General features: G+C 36.5%; 1 protein-coding gene, 1 long non-coding RNA gene and 1 pseudogene across 12 annotated transcripts in view; 2 read left to right on the top strand and 1 right to left on the bottom strand.

The window, feature by feature from the left end:
• Positions 1-21,660, bottom strand: part of SCAF8 (SR-related CTD associated factor 8) — a 162,150-nt gene extending 140,490 nt beyond the window's left edge. For 7 of the 9 annotated variants that reach the window (XR_013332982.1, XM_077755093.1, XM_077755094.1 and 4 more), the window contains exon 1: positions 21,553-21,660. Coding sequence is in view for 7 of the 9 variants with exons in the window: in XM_077755093.1 (XP_077611219.1) it covers positions 21,553-21,582 (30 nt within the window). In the remaining 2 variants the exon portion in view is untranslated. Of the gene's footprint in view, positions 1-13,761; positions 13,781-15,347; positions 15,412-21,552 lie in introns of those variants that run through there. The other 2 variants (XM_077755097.1, XM_077755099.1) reach the window with 2 other exon arrangements.
• On the top strand, positions 1,698-14,498 carry LOC144224218 (uncharacterized). Of its 3 annotated transcripts, none has more exons than XR_013332985.1 (3): positions 1,698-1,759; positions 2,151-2,268; positions 14,167-14,498. It is a non-coding gene; the product is annotated as an uncharacterized LOC144224218 (long non-coding RNA). The 3 variants fall into 3 exon arrangements; XR_013332984.1 differs by having other exon boundaries at positions 14,164-14,498; XR_013332983.1 differs by lacking the exon at positions 14,167-14,498 and adding an exon at positions 5,728-5,898.
• On the top strand, positions 2,909-3,347 carry LOC144224217 (single-stranded DNA-binding protein, mitochondrial pseudogene; annotated as a pseudogene).
• Positions 21,661-21,752: the final 92 nt, after the last annotated feature.

Genomic DNA, 21,752 nt, shown 5'->3' with positions numbered 1-21,752 from the left:
TACCAGCCAAACTTCCTGGACATCTCTCTCTCTCTCTCTCTCTCTCTCACACACACACACACACACACACACCAGGAAAATGCTCCAGTGAAAGGATAATCAACAAATGTCAACCTCAGAATGATGCTCATGTTGGAATCATCAAACTTTAAAAAAATTATAATCATCCCCAATAAGGTAAAGGAGCAAATTCTTGAAATAAATGCAAAAATGAAGTTTTAATTAGGGAAAGAAAAATTACAAAAGAGAATCAACTGATAATTTGAAAATTTTAGAACTGAAAACTACAATATCTGGAAGGAAAAGGTAGTATGGGGCTAAATACAAGAGCTATAAAATGTTTATGAGTGACTTTATATATTTTAAAAAGCAAAAGGCCTTAATCATGGAATTTTTACATCTTTTTTTTTTTTTTTTTTTTTAGAGAGCAAGCATGCACACAAGTAAGGCAGGGGCAGAAAGAGATGGGGACATGATCCCAAGAGGGCTCTGTGCTGACAGCAGAAAGCCTGATGAGGGGCTCAAACTCACAAACCACGAGATCATGACCTGATCCAAAGTTGGACGCTTCACTAACTGAGCCACCCAGGCATCCCCACATCAACATTTTACATAAGTTAAAAACATCCAAGAAGAAAGATTGAGTAAGGTATCCTAAGAGACAGAAAGTCAACTTATATATACATTCCTAACGTAGAAATATGGAAATGCCTAACACATTACATGACAAATGTAAAATATCTGCAATAACTAAAACTTTATAAATATAATATTAAATGTAAAAATAAGAAAAACATTCAAAAACCGTTGTAACAAATGAATACAAACTGGCAAAAATTTATCAGGCTTCTTCATATCTAAATTCATATCTAAATTCACTTAAATGCAACAGACTTATTTTGCTCAAAGAAGTGGAATATGAAAGCTACAGGTAATGATATACATTTACATTTACCCCCTGAACTTTTGCTTTTAATAATCTTTCCAGCCTTGGGCCTCAAGATGGCTCAAGTTGGTTAAGTGTTCACTCTTGGTTTTGGCTCAGGTCATGATCTCACAGTCTGTGAGTTCAAGCCATGCATCAGGCTCTGTGCTGCTAGTTCAGAGCCTGCTTGGGATTCTGTCTCCCTTTCTCTCTGTCCCTCCCCTGCTCACTCTATCTCCTCTCGCTCAAATATAAACAAACATTTAAAATAAATCTTTGCAGACTTTTATTTATAATTCTATGCCAATATTCATGAAAATAAAAAACTATTTCAAAGCAGAAGAGTGCTTCACTCTGAAACAATCCCCAATATCATTTATAATACTGTATAATAATTATTCTTATATGCAGTTTTCAAATTGACTTTTAGAGTTAATCACAAGCACTCAATATTCTTACTCAGATCAATAAAGTTTTATTATCAACGTGTTATCAACTAAAAACAGAGAACTGAAAAATACAAAGCCAAAGTCAACCAATTAATAGGTTAAAGCCAAACAATGATTTAAATCTAATTAAAACAAGAGTCACTCACTAGATCTGCAAATATACACAATATTAAGCCCTTCAGAAACAAACAAAAAATAAAACAAAACTTCAAGAACTTTACCTCAGATATCTAACAATCTACTGACATAGAAGGGGAGGTCAGTGACATACCATTACTATGACATAGTAGATTCTTAGTATTCTGAGATTCACCACAGTCAGCTAATAATCCCAATGGCCTTTAAAATGTAATCACAGGTAATTCTGTGAAGATGCTAATTTGAGGTGTGTATATTAAAAAACTGATGTATGGGAAAATAATTTACTTAACTATTAGTGGCTGAGGATCTTTGTTTCTCTTCTCTCAAATTCTCATTTGCATTTAACAGAGGAATAATATACTAAAGCGGTATTAAAAGTTTGGGAGACCCATGAGAACCTGAAGATTTGGCCTCACAAAAATAAAACCCATGGCATAACAGTGCCAGAATAAAAGATGCTACAACCAAACACACGAAATGTACCTGCATTTGCTAAGAGAGACAGGGTTTAATAAAGAAAATGGAAGTGCAATGGGTTGACTGGAAAAAGCAGTAATATTGTTACGGCTGTGATTCTGCTTCCACACTATTTCTATTCATGACACACTCAACAATAAATCTCTCTTTACAAATAGCAATTTTCAAGAAGGATTAGAGAAGAGGAGTATTTCCTAATGGGAATGCATTAGAATCTCAAGAGAACAGTGTGCTTTGCTACTGGAGAATCAGACTACCAAAACAACAAGACACGTGGTAAGAATATATAATGCATATCTTCACACATTACTATAATGTTCCCATCTCATAGTGCTGTGTATATACAATGTATATAAGCATACTTCTACATTTACTTATAAATAACTTATTTCTAAAATATAGCCTTATAAAAAGCCTGAAATCCATAGCTAAGAAATCTGCACTGTTGAAATCAAAGGTAATATGAAGTGTTTTAAAAAGTATAAAGTGATTCAAGCAAAACAGCTGTTTGAAAAGATGAATCTAGTAAAATTTAATCTAATAATATAAAAAGACTTAGTTCTATTGTATGAACTAGAGAGAACAGAGAATAGTAAATTAAAAGCCAATTCAAACCCAACTATAACAAACCAACAGGGAAAGTAATGAGGACCTGGACTAAAGTATCAACACTTTATTTTTATTATTTAATACTGAGAATAAAAGGGAAGGATGCAGAACACATTTTTAAAAATAACTCACTGGATTTTATGACTGAGAAGACATAAATGAAATAGGCACCTAAGAAAATTCCAGGTTTTCAAGTCTTGAGTATTTGGGAGCATGATTTTACTACTGACGTAAGAGGTCGTCCAGGTTCAGGCTAGAGCGTCCGGCGAGGACCAAAGACGAGACTGCAGCAAAGGCCAATAAAAGCATGTTTTGGAAACCTGCATCAGAGCTCTACCATCACTTTGTAAGACGGGAGTCTGAAATAGCTAGCAGCCTCACTCTTGAAATATGTCTTAATTGAATGTAGTTACCTGGGCAAGTGGGTCAGGACCATGTCATGAGTCAGGTGGAATAGAAAAACATAGTCACGGTATTTTCTCCAGCAATGAAGGAGATGTGGCGATCAGGGGAAAGTGAAACATACCAGATGGGTGATGTCAGTCAAAACACAACATGAATATCAGTATTCCGATCAGGGCTCAGAGACATGGCACATTAGAATATGAGAAAGGGGTCCTGCATCTATGTGGAGGAGAGCAGACTATGTTGAACACACAGACAAAAGTAATATGAGGCAACAAGCAACAACAATCACAGCTGATAACACTGTATCTCTAAGTGAACAGAACAAAGACAAGGCATAGAGTCAAAGATTTTTCTTTGGCCAATGTTTGGTACAGTCTCATTTTCAAATATTTATAGTCTTTATAGTTCCTAAGGAAAAGAATTAAAATATTCTTTCATATAAAATGAGAGAAAAAAAGAAGCCTAAAAGAAGTTTGTGGAAGAAAGAAAGACAAGTTTAGATTCAGGTGATAACAATACAAGTTCATGTGCATATGGATACAAAATACCTAAAAAAGTACGAGACTGAATCCCAGAAGAGAAAACCAAAAATACAAGTTATTCCTGAAGAGATAATAGTTAAAGAGATAAAGAATAAATACTATAAGTACCGGAGACAGAATAAGAAGAACAAGAGCCTACCAGGCCTTCGGGTGAAATGATTCCAGAAATAGAAGCTATACACAGAATAAAACAAGGTACAGGCAGTAGCATGATAAAATAAAAAAAAAAAAATAGTAATATATATTACTTTCATATACTTTGTCAATTATTAAGTACTGTCATAAATGCTATCATATCTTCAGAATGACCCAATGAGATTAATATCGTTCTCATTTTATAGATGTATAAATTTAGGGTTAGTAACCTAACTAAATTCAAATTCATAGTAAGCTAACGAACCGTGTCTCAAACCCAGTTCTTCTGCCTACCCAGACACTCAGTTTCCAAAAACAAAACAAAAAAGCCCACCAGCTAGCAACCAACTAAACACACACAACAAAGTCACTGAGTAAGATGGCAGATGGTTGTGGAGATATGCCATTTAACAGCATCAACTTAACTAATAACCAAGAAGACTCGGATCAAAAGACAACAGATTGTGAAGTTTATGCATCTACTGACCAAACAGCTAAACAAATTTCAGTTAAACATGGATTTTAAGCAATCCTCAATAAGGTTTAAGAGTCCTCCAATCTTTAACAAAGAAGCTCACTTTCTAAAGGATTCAATCAGGGGTGCCTGGGTGGCTCAGTTAACTAAGCACCCGATTCTTGATTTCAGTTCAGGTCAGGATCTCGTGGTTCATGAGTTCAAGCCCCTCACTGGGTTCTGCACTGAGAGCACAGAGTCTCCTTGGGATTCTACCCCCCTCCTCCCCAGCTTGTGTGCATGCTCTGTCTCAAAATAAATAAACATTAAAAATGAAAGTGCAGCTGATATATACAAAATGGTTTCTAATTATCTTAATCAGCATTCAAACATAATAACATCATTGGGGGGCTCAGTCGGTTGAGTCATGATCTTGTGGTTCGTGGGTTGTAGCCCCACAGTGGGGTCCATGCTGACAGCTCAGAACCTGGAGCCTGCTTCAGATTCTGTGTCTGCCTCTCTCTCTCTGCCCCTCCCCACTTGTACTCTGTCTCTCTCAAAAATAAAACTTTAAAAAATAATATTATTAAGATAGACTAACTTCCTCTTTCTCCCAAAAGCTAAGAAACATAGTATTTTGGGCTTGATGGATATTATAAAAGTAACATGGTAATAAATGTAAAAACTCCAAATATTGAAAGCTCTCATTTACTGCACACTATCCACCTATTGCTCTCTTAAGAAATGACCACTGTTAAGACTGGTAGGCTGCCTTCCAGAATTTTCTATACGCACCTATCTATATATATAAATACTGTAAATGTGTACCTATATGGTATGTTCCAGTGCAAAATTACACTCCTCGCAACTGTTTAAAATAGATTTTTTGGGAGTGCCTCAGTAGCTCAGTCAGTTAAGTGTCCAACTTCGGCTCAGGTCATGATCTCATGGTTGACATGACTTGAAGCCTTGCCATCAGCCTCAGTGTTGACTGTGTGGAGCCTGGAACCTGCTGATTCTGTGTCTCCCTTTCTGTCCCTCCCTTCTCTCTCTCTCTCGGAAATAAATACTTGAAAAATTAAAACAAAAGAATATTAGAATTCATGTATTTTTTTTAATGTTTATTTTTGAGAGACAGAGAATGAGCTGGGGAGGGGCAGAGAGAGGGAGAGAAAGAATCCCAAGCAGGCTCTGTGCTGTCAGCCTGAAGCCCAACACAGGGTTCAATCTCTCAATCATAGGACATTGACCTGAGCCCAAATCAAGAGTCAGACGCTTAACTGACTGAGCTACCCAGGTGTCCCCAGAACTAGTATTAACTTTCCAAATACTTTATAAAATAATTTAAATATTTTATTTAAATGAGCTTTTCTAAATATTCTAAAATAAGCCAATATTTTAAGTATTTAAAAAAATTCTTAGAGATGATCAAGTAAGGCATCATTATCATTATTTCTGAAATGAGTAAACTGAAGCCAAGAAAAATTAATTAGAAAACTTGCTTATTAGGGTTAATATTAAAGAGATCCTAAAGGTTATCTTTTGTAGTCCCATTTTATAAATGATAAAACAACTATCTCTTTTCAGGTCAACTACAATCTTATCACATCTTACTGTGACAGTAACCATGACCCTGCAGCCTTGCCGAGCTTTAAGATACCTGAACAAGAAGCCTTTTAAAACAGTAGTCCCAGAAAATGTAAAGGTAGTTACAAAGCAGCCACCGTTATTAAAATGAGAATGTTAGAAACATGCTAAGGATACGGGCTTACAGAATAACTGCACTCCTCTCCCACAAAGGTGAAAGATACGTGAGCTCTGACCCAATGACTTTTTCACTTTTCGTAGAGGGCCGAATTGCTAGAAAGTGCTGACTACCGGAGTTGCTACTGTGCAGTACTTCTTTGCTAAGGCACGCATATTTTCCTGTGGCCCCTTAGCTCACAGGCAGGAGAGCAGCAGTATAATAGTTCATTCCTTATCCTGGCCCAGGATAGCATGAAATGATTATAATCAACTAAGAATACTCTATTTCTACTCCTCTACCTCCAACACACATAAATACTACCAAAATCCCACTAAACAAATACATACTGAAAAAATAAGACCACTAAACTCCGAGACAAAGAGCAGAAATTCCAATTTGGTTGGTGACTATGTGTCCTTGATACTAAACAAGTTTCATCGTCTCTCTGTCTTGATTATTCATCCATAATATGAGTCTGTTAAGTGACATACTATTACAAGTCTTTCAGGTCTAAAATTTGTAATCTCTGGAAGTAAAGTAAGCACAGAAGTAAACAAGAAACCCAATCACAGCTACAAATGTGTAACATGACTGTAATGGTCTCTGGCTACCCTAAAGTCAAAGGAAACAGAAATGATTCTCCAAAGGAGAAAACAAAATAAAACTATAAACAAACATACACATATATAAAAATAATTCTTCAGTTTATATTTTCCCTGGGATCCAAACAATCCAACTTCCTTTAATTTCAATTCTTCCCTATGTCTTTTTGAAAACATTGAAATGAAATTATATCAATTTTATATACTTTTAATGTTAGAAGTACTAGTAATAATGAAGCGGTCCAAAAAAATGAAAAAGAATGATTCATTTGTAAATCCTCTTCATAAATAAAAAATCTCCACAAACCATTATTAGCTGAAATTTCTCAGATAAATAATGAGTTTTATTTCTAATGATACAGACTTTACTTTCACAATTTCATATTCACAATAAACTCATTACTATACACACAGTTAAGGTAAAAAATTATGTGACTAAGAGGAGCTAATGAAACGCTGAATGATAGGAGTAGGCTTAATGTTAATAAATTCTAATAAAATCTCAAAGTTAAATCAATTTTATTCACAGATGACTACACATACAACTTAATATTAACTGCACAGAAGAACAGCAATTGCATTATAAGCAGTTTAAAATCAAGCATATCCCATACAGAGTTGCTTTTAAATGTCCTCGTATTCACAAATACAATAGAACAGAAAGGATAAAAGCCTTATCTTAAAAAAAAAACAAAAAAACTGAAGAACACAGAGATTCCACAAGACTGTGCCCTAAGCCTGCTTCTCTATTCTAGATCATCTCCCTAGAAAACTCTCAAAATTACAACTATATTCAGCAAAATACTAAAAGTATCTTTTGGTGGTTGAGACATGGGTAGTATTTCAGTCCTACCATACTAACGATCTTTCTCTTATTCCAGATTATGAAACATGATTTCCCTTCAACCCAACCCACCCAATTACCTTTCTCAAATTTCTAACTACTCCTGATTTGCCCATCTTAGCGGTTAATACCACACCACCTTGTTTACTTTGTCACTTAGCCAAAGCCCTGGCACCACCCTTGTCCTCATATCTAGCTCCTTATTATTAAATTTCTCTTGCATTCATCTCTTTGTCTTCTCCCTATTATTTCTCTAGTGGAGCCCCTCATCTTCTCTGTACTAATTTAGCCTCCCTTCCCTAATCTCACCTCTCCATGTCCTGCCCTGCTCCAAAGATACTACTCATTTTTTGAAACACAATTTCAAAACCCTTCAGGATCTCCATTCCCTTTTGATTAAAAACGAGATCTTATCTACAGTGTACAAAAGCCCTTCATCAGAAAATCCTTGGCTAATTTTCCATCATCCTCCCAACCCCAACCCCTAAAGTTGCCATTTTCTTGAAAATGATCCTTTACCCTTTGCGTCATATGACGTCTCTTCCCTCATTCTGTATACATCATGATATACACGATGAAAAGCTTACACACAGTTTGCACATGCTGTATCACTACTTTCTGTAACATAATATTCATTACACTACCTTCTAACTCTTTGTAGTAACCCATTCCCGTTCCCACCCCTACTGGAATATGAGCTGAGAAACAGAACAGAGATATCTACTTAAGACTGGTAACCACTCTCCAGAATACAATGCCTGATAGATGGCAAATAAGCATAAAAAATGAAGCTCAAACAACCAGCAACTACTTCTTGCAGCATTCTTTCCAACCGCTAGTTGCTATTACATGAAAATTTTCATTGACTGGAATTACATTCTAGCAATTGGAAAAGTCTAATGAAAACAGAATGAAAAAATGGTCTAACACTCTTGAAGGACTTGTAAAATAGAGGAAGTTCTAAAAGAATTATCTGGAATCATTAATTATTACAGCTCTAAGAGGCCTAAGACATCTTAATCCTTTGATTATGCAAATGAATTAAAAAACTGGAAAATTATGTACAAGGAATGATGTGGCTGGTCTGGCCAACTCCTTTAAAAAGCCAATACCCTTCAGCTAAGTTGGTTACAAGCCCTGTTCTTACAATTGCCACCAAAGCAGTGATATGCCTTGAAAAAAGGTTCTGAGTTCTCCTGATAGAAATAGAAACAATTTGGAAAATTTTACTCAATAAAAGGAATTACCATAATATTTTTCTTGGTGTAAAAAAATCAAATATGTTAATAATGCTTACAAAAGCAGCTAGTCATACCTCAATAAAGTTTTTAAAAATCTTTTAATGTTTTATTTATTTCTAAGCAGAGAAAGAGAGACACAGAAACCGAAGCAGACTCCAGGCTCTGAGCTAGCTGTCAGCACAGAGACCAACAAAGGGCTCGAACCCACGAACATGAGATCATGACGTGAACTGAAATCGGACGTTTAACCGACTGAGCCACCCAGGCACTGCTCAATAAAGTTTTTAAAAAGGGCACTTACTGGTTAGTTAAATGCTTGTAGAAAAACTACTCAAAGATAAAAGTCCTTTTAGCAACAAACTTAAAACATGGTAAAAACTCATTGTGATGAGTTTTATTCAATATTTAGCCAGGGACTAGATAGATAACCTGCACACAGTTCTGAAACTTTTATTAGATAAATAAATACACGCACTATCAGGGCATGTTCTCCCTATTTCAAAAAAGCTACGTTTAACAACTACTATTTTCACCATAGTCTTCAGCTTCAGACAGGATTTTAAAAATCATTCCATTATCTTTTATTCATTAAAGCCTTAAAGAAAGACTCGCTGAATCACTATTACGTATTTTAACATTTTTTTAAAGATTCTATAACGGGGCACCTGGGTGGCTCAGTCAGTTGAGCATCTGATTTCAGCTCAGCGCATGGTCTCACATTCGTGGGTTCAAGCCCCAGAAGCCTGCTTCAGATTCTGTGTCTCCCTCTCTCTCTGCCCCTCCCCCATTCACACTGTGTGTGTGTCTCTCTCTCAAAAATAAATAATCATTAAATTTTTTTTTAAATTCTATAACACACCTATATTTATCACTAAATTAAGTTTGGGTTCTTTGTCCCAATTAGTGAGACTTAGCTTGTCATCTTTTAGTGAGTTAGTATAGTTATAACCTGAAAGCATCATGACTAAGAATCATTTTCAAATTTAAAAAATGACACTCCACACACACACACACACACACACACACGAAGGGAAGCAATGAGCCAAGCTATTTAAAGTTTGCCCCTTTTGCTGCATTTTTAACAGGTTTTCAAGAAAATGCTCACTCTGCAATTAATATGAAAACAAAGTTTTTATTTTTTTATTTTTGTATTTTTTTTTTAAAACTTATTTGTTTTGAGGGAGAAAAGACAGAAACAGTATAAGCAGGGGAGGGGCAGGGAGACAGGGAGAGAGAAAACCCAAGCAGGCTCTGTGCTGACAGCAGAGAGCCCCAATGTAGGGCTTGAACTCACGAACCATGAGATCATGACCTGAGCAGAAACCAAGATTCAGACATTTGACTGAGCCACTCGGGAGCCCCTGAAAACAATTTTTAATAGATAAATGTCACTAAATGAAAAAAGAAACACTTGAATTTTATAAAAAATGTGAAAACATCCACACACAAAACTGACTGTAAACTCCATGAGGGCAGAGGGTTTTTTTGTGTGGGGTTGTGTTTTGTTGTGGAATCTGTTTTGTACACTGTAAAATCTCTAGAGCCTAGAATAGTGTCTGCACTTGGTGGTAAGTGCTCAAAAATTTTGAATAAATAATTTTCACTAAGGCAGTTGTTTGTTCTTATTTTTGATGTTCAAATAAGGCTATTATAAAGCCAAAAGGAATATATCTTCCTGCTCAATTATAATCCTGACTTATAAGTAGCATGCTATTAATCAAGTTCTCAGGTTTCAAAGTTTGCAGTAGGAGCCAGCAAGGTATGGCCTATGGCTTATTTTTGTAGGTCCTCAAGAACACTTTTCATATTTTAAAAGAACTGCGAAAGACCAACAAGAACATGTGAAAGAGGGGCACCTGGTGGCTGGGTCGTAAGCATCCAACTTTGGCTTGGGTCATGATTTCATGTTTGTGGGTTCGAGCCACATATCGGCTCTGTGCTGACAGCTCAGAGCCTGGAGCCTGCCTCAGATCTGTTGTCTCCCTCTCGCTCTGTCCCTCCCTTGCTTGCTTGCTCTCTCTCTCAAAAATAAGTATTAAAAAAATTAAAAATGAGTATGTGAAAGAGGGGCTCCTGGGTGGCTCAGTCAGTTAAACATCTGGTTGGATTTTAGTTCACGTCATAATCTCATGGTTCCTGACTTCAGGCCCTGTTGTTAGGCTTTGCATTGACAGCATGGAGCCTGCTTAGGATTCTCCCTCTTTCCCTCTCTCACTTTCTCTCTCTCAAAATAATAAAATTAAAAAAAGAGTCTGTGAAAAAGTGCTTAAGTGGCTAACAAAACCTAAAAATATTTACTACTTGGTCCTTTACATAAAAAGTTTACTGGCCCCTGTGAATGGAGATTCCATTTACAAGAGAATGAAAGTTTTCTGAATATACATCTCTTTCACCTATGAATTGAATCTGCACTATTAGAAACACATCTTTCACCTAAAACCTTATCCGCATCTAAAACTTCTGAATTCTGGCTTGCTATCTGATTTGAAGAATGTTAAAAAAAATTTTTAAACCACAGCATAAACAGTTATGAATGCTGACGCTAAATAAAAATGGAAAAATAAAGTTAATTTACATTTAATGTTTTCCATACTGAAGAAATAAAATACCAAAAATGGGAAAAGGAAGAAAAAAAATGGAATACAAACTAAAAAACCCAACCTAATTATACGTCAAATGAATAGCAGAACTACATTAAGGGGAAAAGATTTAACCAAGCCATGTTTAAACATAGCATTTTGACTATATGCTCTCAGGTTTAAAAAAAAAAAAAAACTATAAACAAGCTTTAAATGCTAATTAATAAGTTTGTTTTCAGAGACATATGGTTTAGCAATTCTGAAACTATTTGTGTGTTTCAGGTTTGAACAAATAATATGTAAATACACTGTGGATAACAGAAACTAGTTCTTGCTGTCAGAGAAAGTAATTACAGAACTGGAAAGGCAAAAAGCTAGAAGGAACCTTACAGTTGTTGGACTGGAATTGGAGGTATCAGGGTGAATCCATGGCTTTTTAGAAAGGAAGACAGTAATAAATAATAATAAAAAAAAAGATTTATGTGTATATATGTTTATATTTGTGGCAATCCATTAATAAATATCCACAAGAAGAAACTACAATTCCCTGGAGAAATGGCTGACTCCATGGCTGGGGTGGGAATATCTTATTATGTAAGAAGGAGAATACACAAAAGATAGTAAGCAGACATCAAAAGGACACAAGAGACAGCTTGAAATAGCTCTGACTGGTCAAAACTGAGACACTCTCCATCAAAAAATCCCAATGAATAAAAAAAAAAAAAAAAAAAAGCCATGAGTTCATACTGATATGCATACATAAACATAAACACTTAAGTGGGAAGAAGGAAAAGCTCTTACAGAATGCCAATAATAAATGATAGACAGAAAATCACCTTTTGGCAACCACCTTAGTACTGATTCAAGGCAAGAACTAAATGGATGCTTAAACAAACGGGTAAAAGTTTGATAAGCGACAAGGTATGTGCTTAGTTTCAAAATACCTCCCCATAAGATACTTGTTACAAAGGGATAAATAGTAACTTTACAATGGAGAAACCTTGCAGGGAAAAAGTTAACATTCTTATTAATGGGATAAATAGGCATGATGTGCTTTCTGAGAACACAGTATCATTTCCGGAGAATGCCAAAAATGCATAAACTGAACCTAATCATGAAGCAACAGGAGAAAAACTGAGAAAATTCTAAAAACAACTGGCCTATTATCATTTAATATCATCAAAGGTCATAAAAGACAATGAAAGAGTTATAACCAACTGTTTGAGAGTAAAGGATACTGAAGAGACAAGATGAATGAACTCAAGGTGTGGTGTAGCATTTTCTCTTTCCATTATTAAGGACATTACTGATATAATTAACAAAATCTGATCAAGATCTATAGACCACTGCATTATATCAATTTCCTGAATTTGATTCCTATACTACGGCTATGTATAAGAATGTCACTGTTTGTGGAAAACAGTCACTTAAAAGTAAAATGAGTTGCATTTCCTATCAAAATGCCAGAAAGAGTTTGTGTTTTCATGTGCATGTGAAGGGTGAACAAAAAAGCAAAAATGGTTAATTAACATAATCAGGTAGCAAAATCAAGATCAAGTGTTCATAAAATCCTTCATTCTTGTAAGTTTTCTGCAAATCTGAAGTTGTAAAAATAAAGTTCAAAAGTAGGAAAAGTAGAACTAATTTATACTGGACGTTATGCCAGTAGAAAGGAACTGTGAAAAACTGAGTGAGAGTTATTTGAACAAGGATAAGAAAATAACTCAACCAAAGGTTGAGACCTCGGTCTCTTCTAGTTTCTGCTCTAATATTATATACTTACATACTCTAGCATTTTACTGGTAAAACCACAATGGTGGCCTCAGTTTTCTAGTTGGTAAAAGGAGAGTAGCACCTACCCATTTCTCACAAGCTTATCCTAAACTTCCACTGAAACATGATGGTTGGGGAAAAGAGGGTCAACACTGTAAGCTATACAACACTATATATTATAAAGTGGCTCACTTCCAACAATGTTTGGTAAACAAAAAGTATTTCAAAAGTACATAAGCCAGACATTTTTCATCACAGCAAGCAGCTGTTACAGAAAGTAGATATTGGTTTGTAAAAATTTTCACGTACTCAACATTCTTTTTACCCATATACTTCCAGTATTTCAATAAATTCAAACACCCCAATCTGTTTTTTTATCATAAAAATTTACAGTGTAAAAATCTTACTAAATTTTAAAAAATCATTAACTAGGACTTAATCAACTTATTTTTTTAAGTAAAATATAACTGACACAGAACACTGTATCAGTTTCAGGGTACTGTGCCGCAGTATAAAAAGATCTTTATATCATTTCCTAAATTCTACATAGTAAGATAGAAGATACATGATCCAAAGTGTTTCATCTTTCACTTACAAGCTACTCAAATTAGCCCTGAGGGATCCAATCAAATTCAAAGAATAAGTGTTTATAAGAGAGAGAGAGACACCCAATTTTTTCATGTACTTAAGCAAAAGTTTGTTTTAAAAATAAGAATACTTATTAATTTATTCTTCCAAATTCATAAAGGTTTGGTCACTACTTAAGCTTTTTTTAATCACTGCATGCAGAGACAAATATTTCAGTGACAAAGGGAAATATTCTTAAAGCTGATACCTTTTAAGCAATAATTATGATCTCAAAATAAAAATTGATTTCATAAATACATGATAGAAAATTTGGGGGGCGCCTGGGTGACTTAGTCGGTTAAGCGTCCGACTTTCGCTTAGGTCATGATCTTGCGGTTCGTGGGTTCGAGCCCCGCGTCGGGCTCTGTGCTGACTGCCAGCTCAGAGCCTGGAGCCTGTTTCAGTCTGTGACTCCCTCTCTCTCTGGCCCTCCCCTGCTCATGCTGTCTCTCTCTCTCCTAGAAATAAAAATATATATATAAGAAAAAAAAAAAAGAAAATTTGGTAGAAGATAAAACTTAATGTAGTGCATCTTGGTTTCCCACAGTTGAAACATAAGACCATATTCTTGTCTAAGTAAATCTACTTGCTCAATCTCTATTTTGAATAGTAGAAGAGCATTCTAGTCTCCGTGGCAAAATGCTGAGAGTGGAGCAAGCAGAAGTGCGCCTGTGGAGAAGGGCTGCAGCCGGCCCAACCCCTAGCAAGCAGAGCCCTGGAGTCAGTCCTGCCTGCACAACCTCACTAGTGCTGCAGCAAGGTCACTGTCTGCAAGCAAAACTGATCAAGTGAGAGGGGAAAAAAGGGGGGGATTACAAGAACATTAGCTCCAAAAGGGTATGGTTCCTGCTTATATTGTTTACCACTGTGTCCCAGAAGATAGAAAAATGCCTGGGTTAAACGAACCACAGGTCTTTCAAATCAACCTACATGAGTTATATTAAGCTGTGGAATTATTCTTAAAACAAATTTGGCATACATTAACTTCATAGCCATAACCGTCTTTAAAAAACATTAATATTCTCTATTCTCCATTCTGACCAAACGTGGTAATTTCAAAGTTACTAAGATACTTCCTGACCTATAGTAGATACCACAATGTGTTTACATATCTTTCCCTGAGTTTAAAATATGGTGTATACGATATTCTTGTTAAATCAAATTAGAAGACGAAATGCATAAAATTAAAAATCAAAGCACAAATGCATCATGTATCATCAAACTTGAGATAGAATTAACTTAGATAAGAAATTACAAGCTACATAAAAATTTCTTATCAGCATTATTTCTAATAGTAGCTCTATCAAAATCTGCTCCTTCATAATTAGAAAACCAAAACTTTGATGTAGTCTTTTTGTTCCTCCATCCCTGCAGCATATCTGTCAATTATCTATCATCTTATAGTTTGAAGAACTTCCTCAAAATATAAGATGTATTTTACTTCCAACCACCAAATTAACAGATTTGCAATTCATTCACATTAAATAAGTAACGTTATATTCCTTTTACAGTACAGTGTAATTATGTGGAGCAGAATGTAAGTAAATGCAACAAGAGTATATACGATTTATGTTGACTATTAAGCACAATAACTTATTTTTCACTTAACCTATTTTTTGTGAAGAAATTCAACTATTCCCTAGATGCTCTCTTTAAGATTACTAATATATTCGAAGTGACAAACTTTATTCCACTTCCCAAGTATAGCCCATATAATCAAGACATCATTTCACTACCAATTTAAACCTAATATTTTCCAAAGGGCCTGCCTTATGTGCGTTATAGTCATCTTACTATGCTTCTTGTGTCCATGCTGCTGGAAAAAGCAGTCTGTACAAGCAGGAGTAGAGGCACAATCCTGAGAGAGAGGAGTAGAGAAAGATGTTGAGAAAACAAAACCAGATAAAATGAGCTCATTCGAGTTCAGGAGCTCAGCCAGTGTTCAAGGTTAAGGTTGATTACATTCTCTCATACCACTTTGAGTTAGAAGTTGTCCAATAACAGCGAAACTGGCCCTAGAAAGAGATATCTGAAATTCCACGTGCAACTAGTAATATCATCACTAATTCTAAGCCAACTATACTTCTAAAAAAAGAAGCAATTGATCATAAAATAGGACTATTTAGGAATCTGGGGAATACAGATGTTCCCTATATGTCAATCAAAATTACTGTAACAAACTCAGTGCTATCCTAGAATAAAATGATAGAGAGCTATTTCAATCTTGCCAAAAAAAATTCTTATATTTAGTCTAGAACAATTAAGACTGTAACACTCCCAAAGCATGGTATAAAAAATCATTATTATCAATCTCCATTATCCTTGTTTTCCAAATTTTAAAAATATTATAAGGAAAAAACTTCACAACTTTTACCATATGTTGTTTTAAATTGAAAAACAGTAAAGCAACAAAAGGTTTGGAAATAGCGTTAATTACAAAATAAAGCTTAGGATGGACTTAATCTAACTAGAACCTTCAAATGGAATAGTCCCCTCCCAATGATCCCTCCTTAGTAAAGAGTTTCAATTAAAAAATTTCCACCTGATCTCTTATACTCCATAAAATGACCTTCAAAATAATCCGTATAAATACTAACTCGTCCCCCACATTAATTTTATATTTAATCAAAGAATCTTCTAACAGGAAACTTAAATATAATCTCAAATCAATCATTTACAAAGGAGAAAACCAAATGTCCAGAAATGTTAACTACTTTGGTCCAGGTCATTCAGTCTGCAGTATATCATCCATTCATTCATTCATTCAAGAAATCTTTATTTGACATACACTATGTATTAAGGTACTGTGCTATGTACTGAGGTTACAAAACAATGAAAGTCTATGGTCACTGTCCTCATGACACTTATTGTTGGGTAAGAAAAACTATTACTATGTTACTTATAGTAATCACTAAAAGTGAAAGTACAGTTTTTTAAGACCATGTAATGGGAATTAAATCAGTGATTCTCAACCAAGGTCTATTTTGTTCCCCAAGGGACATTTGATAATGTCTACAGACATTTCTCGTTGTCACAATAGTGGCAGCTTGTGGGTAGAGGCCATGATTACTGTTAAACTTCATATAATGCACAAGCCAGCTCCTCACAGCAAATAATTATCCAGCCCAAAATATCAATAGTATTGAGGCTGAAAAACCCTAACCTAAACCACTGGAGCAGTGAAGGGTTCCTCCCTTTATAACACTAAGTAGACCATATCTTTAAGAGAGTTTCACAGGGTGGAAACAAAAAAGATGGTTTTGATTGATACAATTAACCAAAGCACCCACTAGAAGTTAAAACAGGAAAGAAAATAGGAGACAGATTCTCTAGTAGGTGAAAATGAAACAAAAATGCAGTGTTTTCAGTTGCTTCACATAAAATCCCTTTCCTGAACCACAGACAAAAGAAAAATATACAAATATCAAATAAATTTCACACATTTTTATTATTCCCACTACCTTTTCCACTGTTCTTCACAGTCCCATGTCTACTACTAGATACTGGTGGGAACATTATAAAATCTCCTACAGCTGGACAAAAGGACACTATGGAAACAAAACTGGAAATGAAGTAAAACCAAGATGGGATTTCACTTTTGACGTGAAATAGAAGGCACAGAAAAGGAAAATGTCCTAGGTGTTAATGTGACTCTGAAAAGTCTACATCTGCAAATCCTGACTAACCGAAAGACCCTAACAACAAAAAAACACCAAGAATTTAGGCATCCTACAGGCGATAAAAGGTACTAGAATCATTTCAAATTTATGAACCAAGGCAAATCCAAAATTTAAATTTTGATAATTTACCTGACACATCTCAAACCTACATATCTGGTTCTTTATTATCCCACTCAGCCTTTTTGTGAGTAAAAAGAGAAATGGATAACAGAAAAAAACAACTATAGTAATTCGATAAGCTCTACAAAGAATCCAGGGGGAAAAACTGATCACTGACGTATTTGATTGTGTTAAAAGTATTACTGTTAACTTGCTGAAGTACAGTAAGTCCCTAAAAATTTAAAGAATCCAGGGGCGCCTGGTTGCTCATTCAGTTAAGCATCCAACTTCAGCTCAAGACATGATCTCGTGGTTTGTGAGTTTGAGCCCCACGTCAGGCTCTGTGCTGACAGCTGAGCTGGGAGCCTGTTTCAGATTCTGTGTCTCCCTCTCTTTCTCTACCCCTTCCCCACTCATGCTCTGTGTCTTTCTCTCTCAAAAAATAAACAGTAAAAAAATTTGTAAACAAAAACAATTTTAAAGAACCCAACACACAAGTAAAATTCATCTCCTCCAGTTACTGTGTCTAAGTATAACCAGTGCATAACAGATTGTTGTATTTTCCATGTATTACTTTAAGAATTCCTATATCATGAAAGTGCCCTCTCTAATTACGTTATAATTTTCTTAAGAGTTATACATTGCTATTCATTTCCATCTTTTCAAAAACAATAACCCTACCATGATGGCCACCATTCAGTGGCATTCTTACGGACAGCTCACATAAAACTGCTGCATTCCAGTAATCAGCTGAAGTCCTAAAGTAGTTAACAGAATTTAAGCAGACCAATGAGTCCCCTCTCACTGAAGTGAGAACTCTAAGCCACCATAACAAGGGTATGTCACTCTCTTAGAGCAGCTACAACTATACTACTTGCAATGATAAGAACTCTCTTGGAGTTAAATGCCCAGGTCAAGCACAACTCTTAGGGAGCCTTATATTCCAATGTGGACAAACTTTCTTTCATCGTTTCAGAACTGATGTTACTGCTCCTGGGATTAACTCATCACAATGATGATGCTTAGCTATAAACTATGGCTTTCCCACTAAACCAGCACAGTGGGCACTTAAATATCAATTCTTGGGCCTCAATCTCATTGAACTCAAGATAATTAAGAGGAATTAACCACATAAAGGATGCTCTGACAGTGACTTTGAACACAGGGAAGGAGAGGCCACAGACCCCCTTTGAGAGATTATGGTGGGTGCAAGTGGGGGCAGCGGCACCTGTTGACCATGACTCATAAATAAGGTCATGGATTTTCAGACTGAAACTCACCCATGGTTTGCAAATTAAAAATCTATATTCTTAACTTCCGGTGCCTGGCTAGCTCAGTCGGTAGAGAATGCAACTCTAGATCCTGTGGTTGTGATTTCAAGCCATTTCAAGCCCCAGGTTTAATATAGAGATTACTTAAAAATAAAATCTTTAAAAAAAATTGATTCTTAACAAATCTCTGGTACTATATGTCCCTATTTTCAAGCCAATGCTGGAAGGAGGTCAATATTAAAAAACCTGAGAACCGGGGTGCCTGGGTGGCTCAGTCAGTTGAGGGTCCAACTCTTGGTTTCAGCTCAGGTCATATCTCATGGTTTGTGAAATCAAGCCCCTCACGTTGGGCTCTGTGCCAGTGGCATAGAGCCTGTTTGGGATTCTCTCTCTCCCTCTTTCTGCCCCTGTCCAACTCTCCCTGTACATGCTCACTCTCTCAAAACAAATAAATAAACTTGAAAAAAAAAAATCTGAGAATTAGCCAGCCATAAAACCTAAGCATTTCATATTTTAAGTCAGGCTTTAAAAGCCAAATTCACTATGAGTAAATATTCTAAAACATCCTTTTCTCTTAATATAACTCAAGATTTTTTATTTTTGCCCTTTATAATACATGATTTAATGGAAAATATTCATTACTGAACTACTTCCCATGACTATGTGCTTACTTGTAACAAAATTACTACAACAGCAAGCATTATAGACATTCAAGGAAACCATATTCAAAATCAGAAAAAAAGATTATGTATTTTGTGTTTAAAACAAAAAGTATATTCTTCTGAATCTTTTCTGCATGTACTTCCCTTCCCCAACTCTCTATGACTCTGTATTGCTATTTTTAAGCTAACTCCACATTCAAACATGGTGACGTTTGAGCAGATTAGTAAATAAAGTAGTTAAAAGATTTTCTATTTCTATGTTCTCTGAAATCCATAGAGAGAAAGGGGAATTTGCTACATACACTAAAATGGAACTACTACTGGCAATTTCAAATTCCTGTAAAGATTAGATGAAAAAAGAGATTAAATATATAGCTAGCCATGTAAATATTAGGCCCCCATCCTTAAGGACGGTACTAAACTGAAAAACTGATATACAATTTCGACTCCACTGTGCTCTACTGTGACAACCATAGGGTCACAATATGACCCTAAAAAAAAGTTAACATCTTTTCTCTACCTACCACAGGAGGGATCCTATTCAAAATTTTGGGGGTGGGGGCCGGGAGTGAAGGAAGATACATATTAGGAACTCCCCAGACAACAGAAGGGACACCCATCAAAAAGGGGTGGGGTAGGAGTACCTGGCTGGCTCATTCAGAAGGGCATGTAACTCTTGATCTTCAAGTTGGGAGGTCTAGCCCCACACTGGATGTAGGGATTACAAAAAATAAACAAATAAACAAACTTGAAAAAAAGGGGTGGGAGTAAATCAAATAACTGCAGTGGAAATAAGAGAAAGGCTTTTTAAAAATATATACAATTCTTAAAACTTTAACATTCCATAGTGCTGTACCACTGTATGTAGCAAATAAAAAGGCTACATAGAGCTATTTTCTTTCCTGCACAGCTGAGAAACTATTTGCCACAAATTGGAACATATAATACCAATAAATATTTTTCTTTCAGATTTTAAGCACTAAGTACTACTGAGACAACAAATTTCGTAATTAGCTACAAATTCATAAATAAAATGGAAAAAAGATTCCCAAGTCTATTGCTCTTTTTAAGAAGTGCCTAAAGAGAAAGAAAAGCCAATACCAAAAAAGAAAACCCTTTATAAAAAATGTTTGCTTTCATCTGTGTCATTGCTGTGTACGGTAATGTAGAGAGTGGAGAGCCCAACTCACATGGATGGTATCTAACTTTTATTTAGCCTTTCTGCTAAGCTTCCCAAATGTCAATTCTTAAAAAAAAAGGAAGAATTTAAAAAAAAAAAACCTCTGAAACAGCTTTTAAAAAATAGTATTATCCTCATCTGATTATCAACAGTAATTATGTCTAGTATTTTAAAAGGTGAATATCTAAGCTTTTGTCAATCATACTGTTGAAAAGAGTACCGGCACTTCCACATCAAAAGTCCCTAAAATTTATGCGACTTTAGTTAACATCGCATCAAAATACTTTTTTTCCTAAGACCTAACAGATAAGGATAATTCTGGCTATGTAGATAGGTACTTGCTATGTTTAATGTTTGCATTAAGGTCTGTTTACGTCGGAGTTGTAAAAAAAAAAAAAAATTAAATAAATAAATAAATAAACGCACTTGATCGAAACCTGCCTCCTTTCAGACTAAGGAGTTCAATTAAATAGTGAAAACTGGACACCTGCTTTAAAATCTAGTGTTACATGTGACATTATGAACAAGCCCATGGGAAGTGCATCTTCCCTCTCTCCTGAAGCCCAGACCTCTCCCCACCACTTGTGTCTTTACGCTCTGATGATGAGAGGAGGGTCACCGGGAACAATCTGGCCTCCCCATCAGCCTCTCCCTGCATCGGTCCCTAGCAGGCAGGTTACCTAGCCAACATATCTCAAATATAAACAGTACGTACAACGTGACCAGAGATCATCACCCCCGTAGGTTCCCTTCCTGTACCACCCCCGTCGGAGCCTGCCTCGTCAAGGACCCCGGGGAGGTGTGGGCAGTGATGACCCGTGGGCAGTTAAAACCCCGCAAGCCCACGGAAGGGGTGGGCGGGCCGGGCCTCGGCGGAACTGACCCCGAGAGACCAGCCAGGAGCCTCCGGGGGAGGGCCCAACGGGGCCTTCCCTCCAACCCCGAAGCCACTCAATAGGGCGCTGGAGACACCGGAACCTCCCTCCGCCCCGGGGCGGCACTCCCCCAGCCCTCCCCTCGGANGCAGGCCCGCACCCACCCGGCTCGCGCGGACCTCGGCCCGGTGGGAGGTGTGGGGAGGAGGGGAAGCCGGGCTGCAATACCAACCTCGCTATTGAAGGTTTTCACAGCCTCCATGTTGTCGGTGCGGAGGCCCCGAGCCCGGCGGCGGAAGAGGCGGCGGCCACTGCACTGGGTGGGGAGAGCGAGACGGGGGCGGCGGCGGCGCCGCGAGGAGGGGCGCCGGCGGGAGACCCGGCCGCTGCGACCCTGGGGCCGAAGTGGAAGGGCAAGCACTGGAAAGGAAA

Source organism: Crocuta crocuta, unplaced genomic scaffold (assembly GCF_008692635.1).
Source record: "Crocuta crocuta isolate KB4526 unplaced genomic scaffold, BGI_CrCroc_1.0 scaffold11, whole genome shotgun sequence".
In the NCBI taxonomy this organism is placed as follows: Eukaryota; Metazoa; Chordata; class Mammalia; order Carnivora; family Hyaenidae; genus Crocuta; species Crocuta crocuta.
The sequence above is the reverse complement of the archived record's forward strand: the minus strand, read 5'-3'. Positions and strand labels throughout refer to the sequence as shown.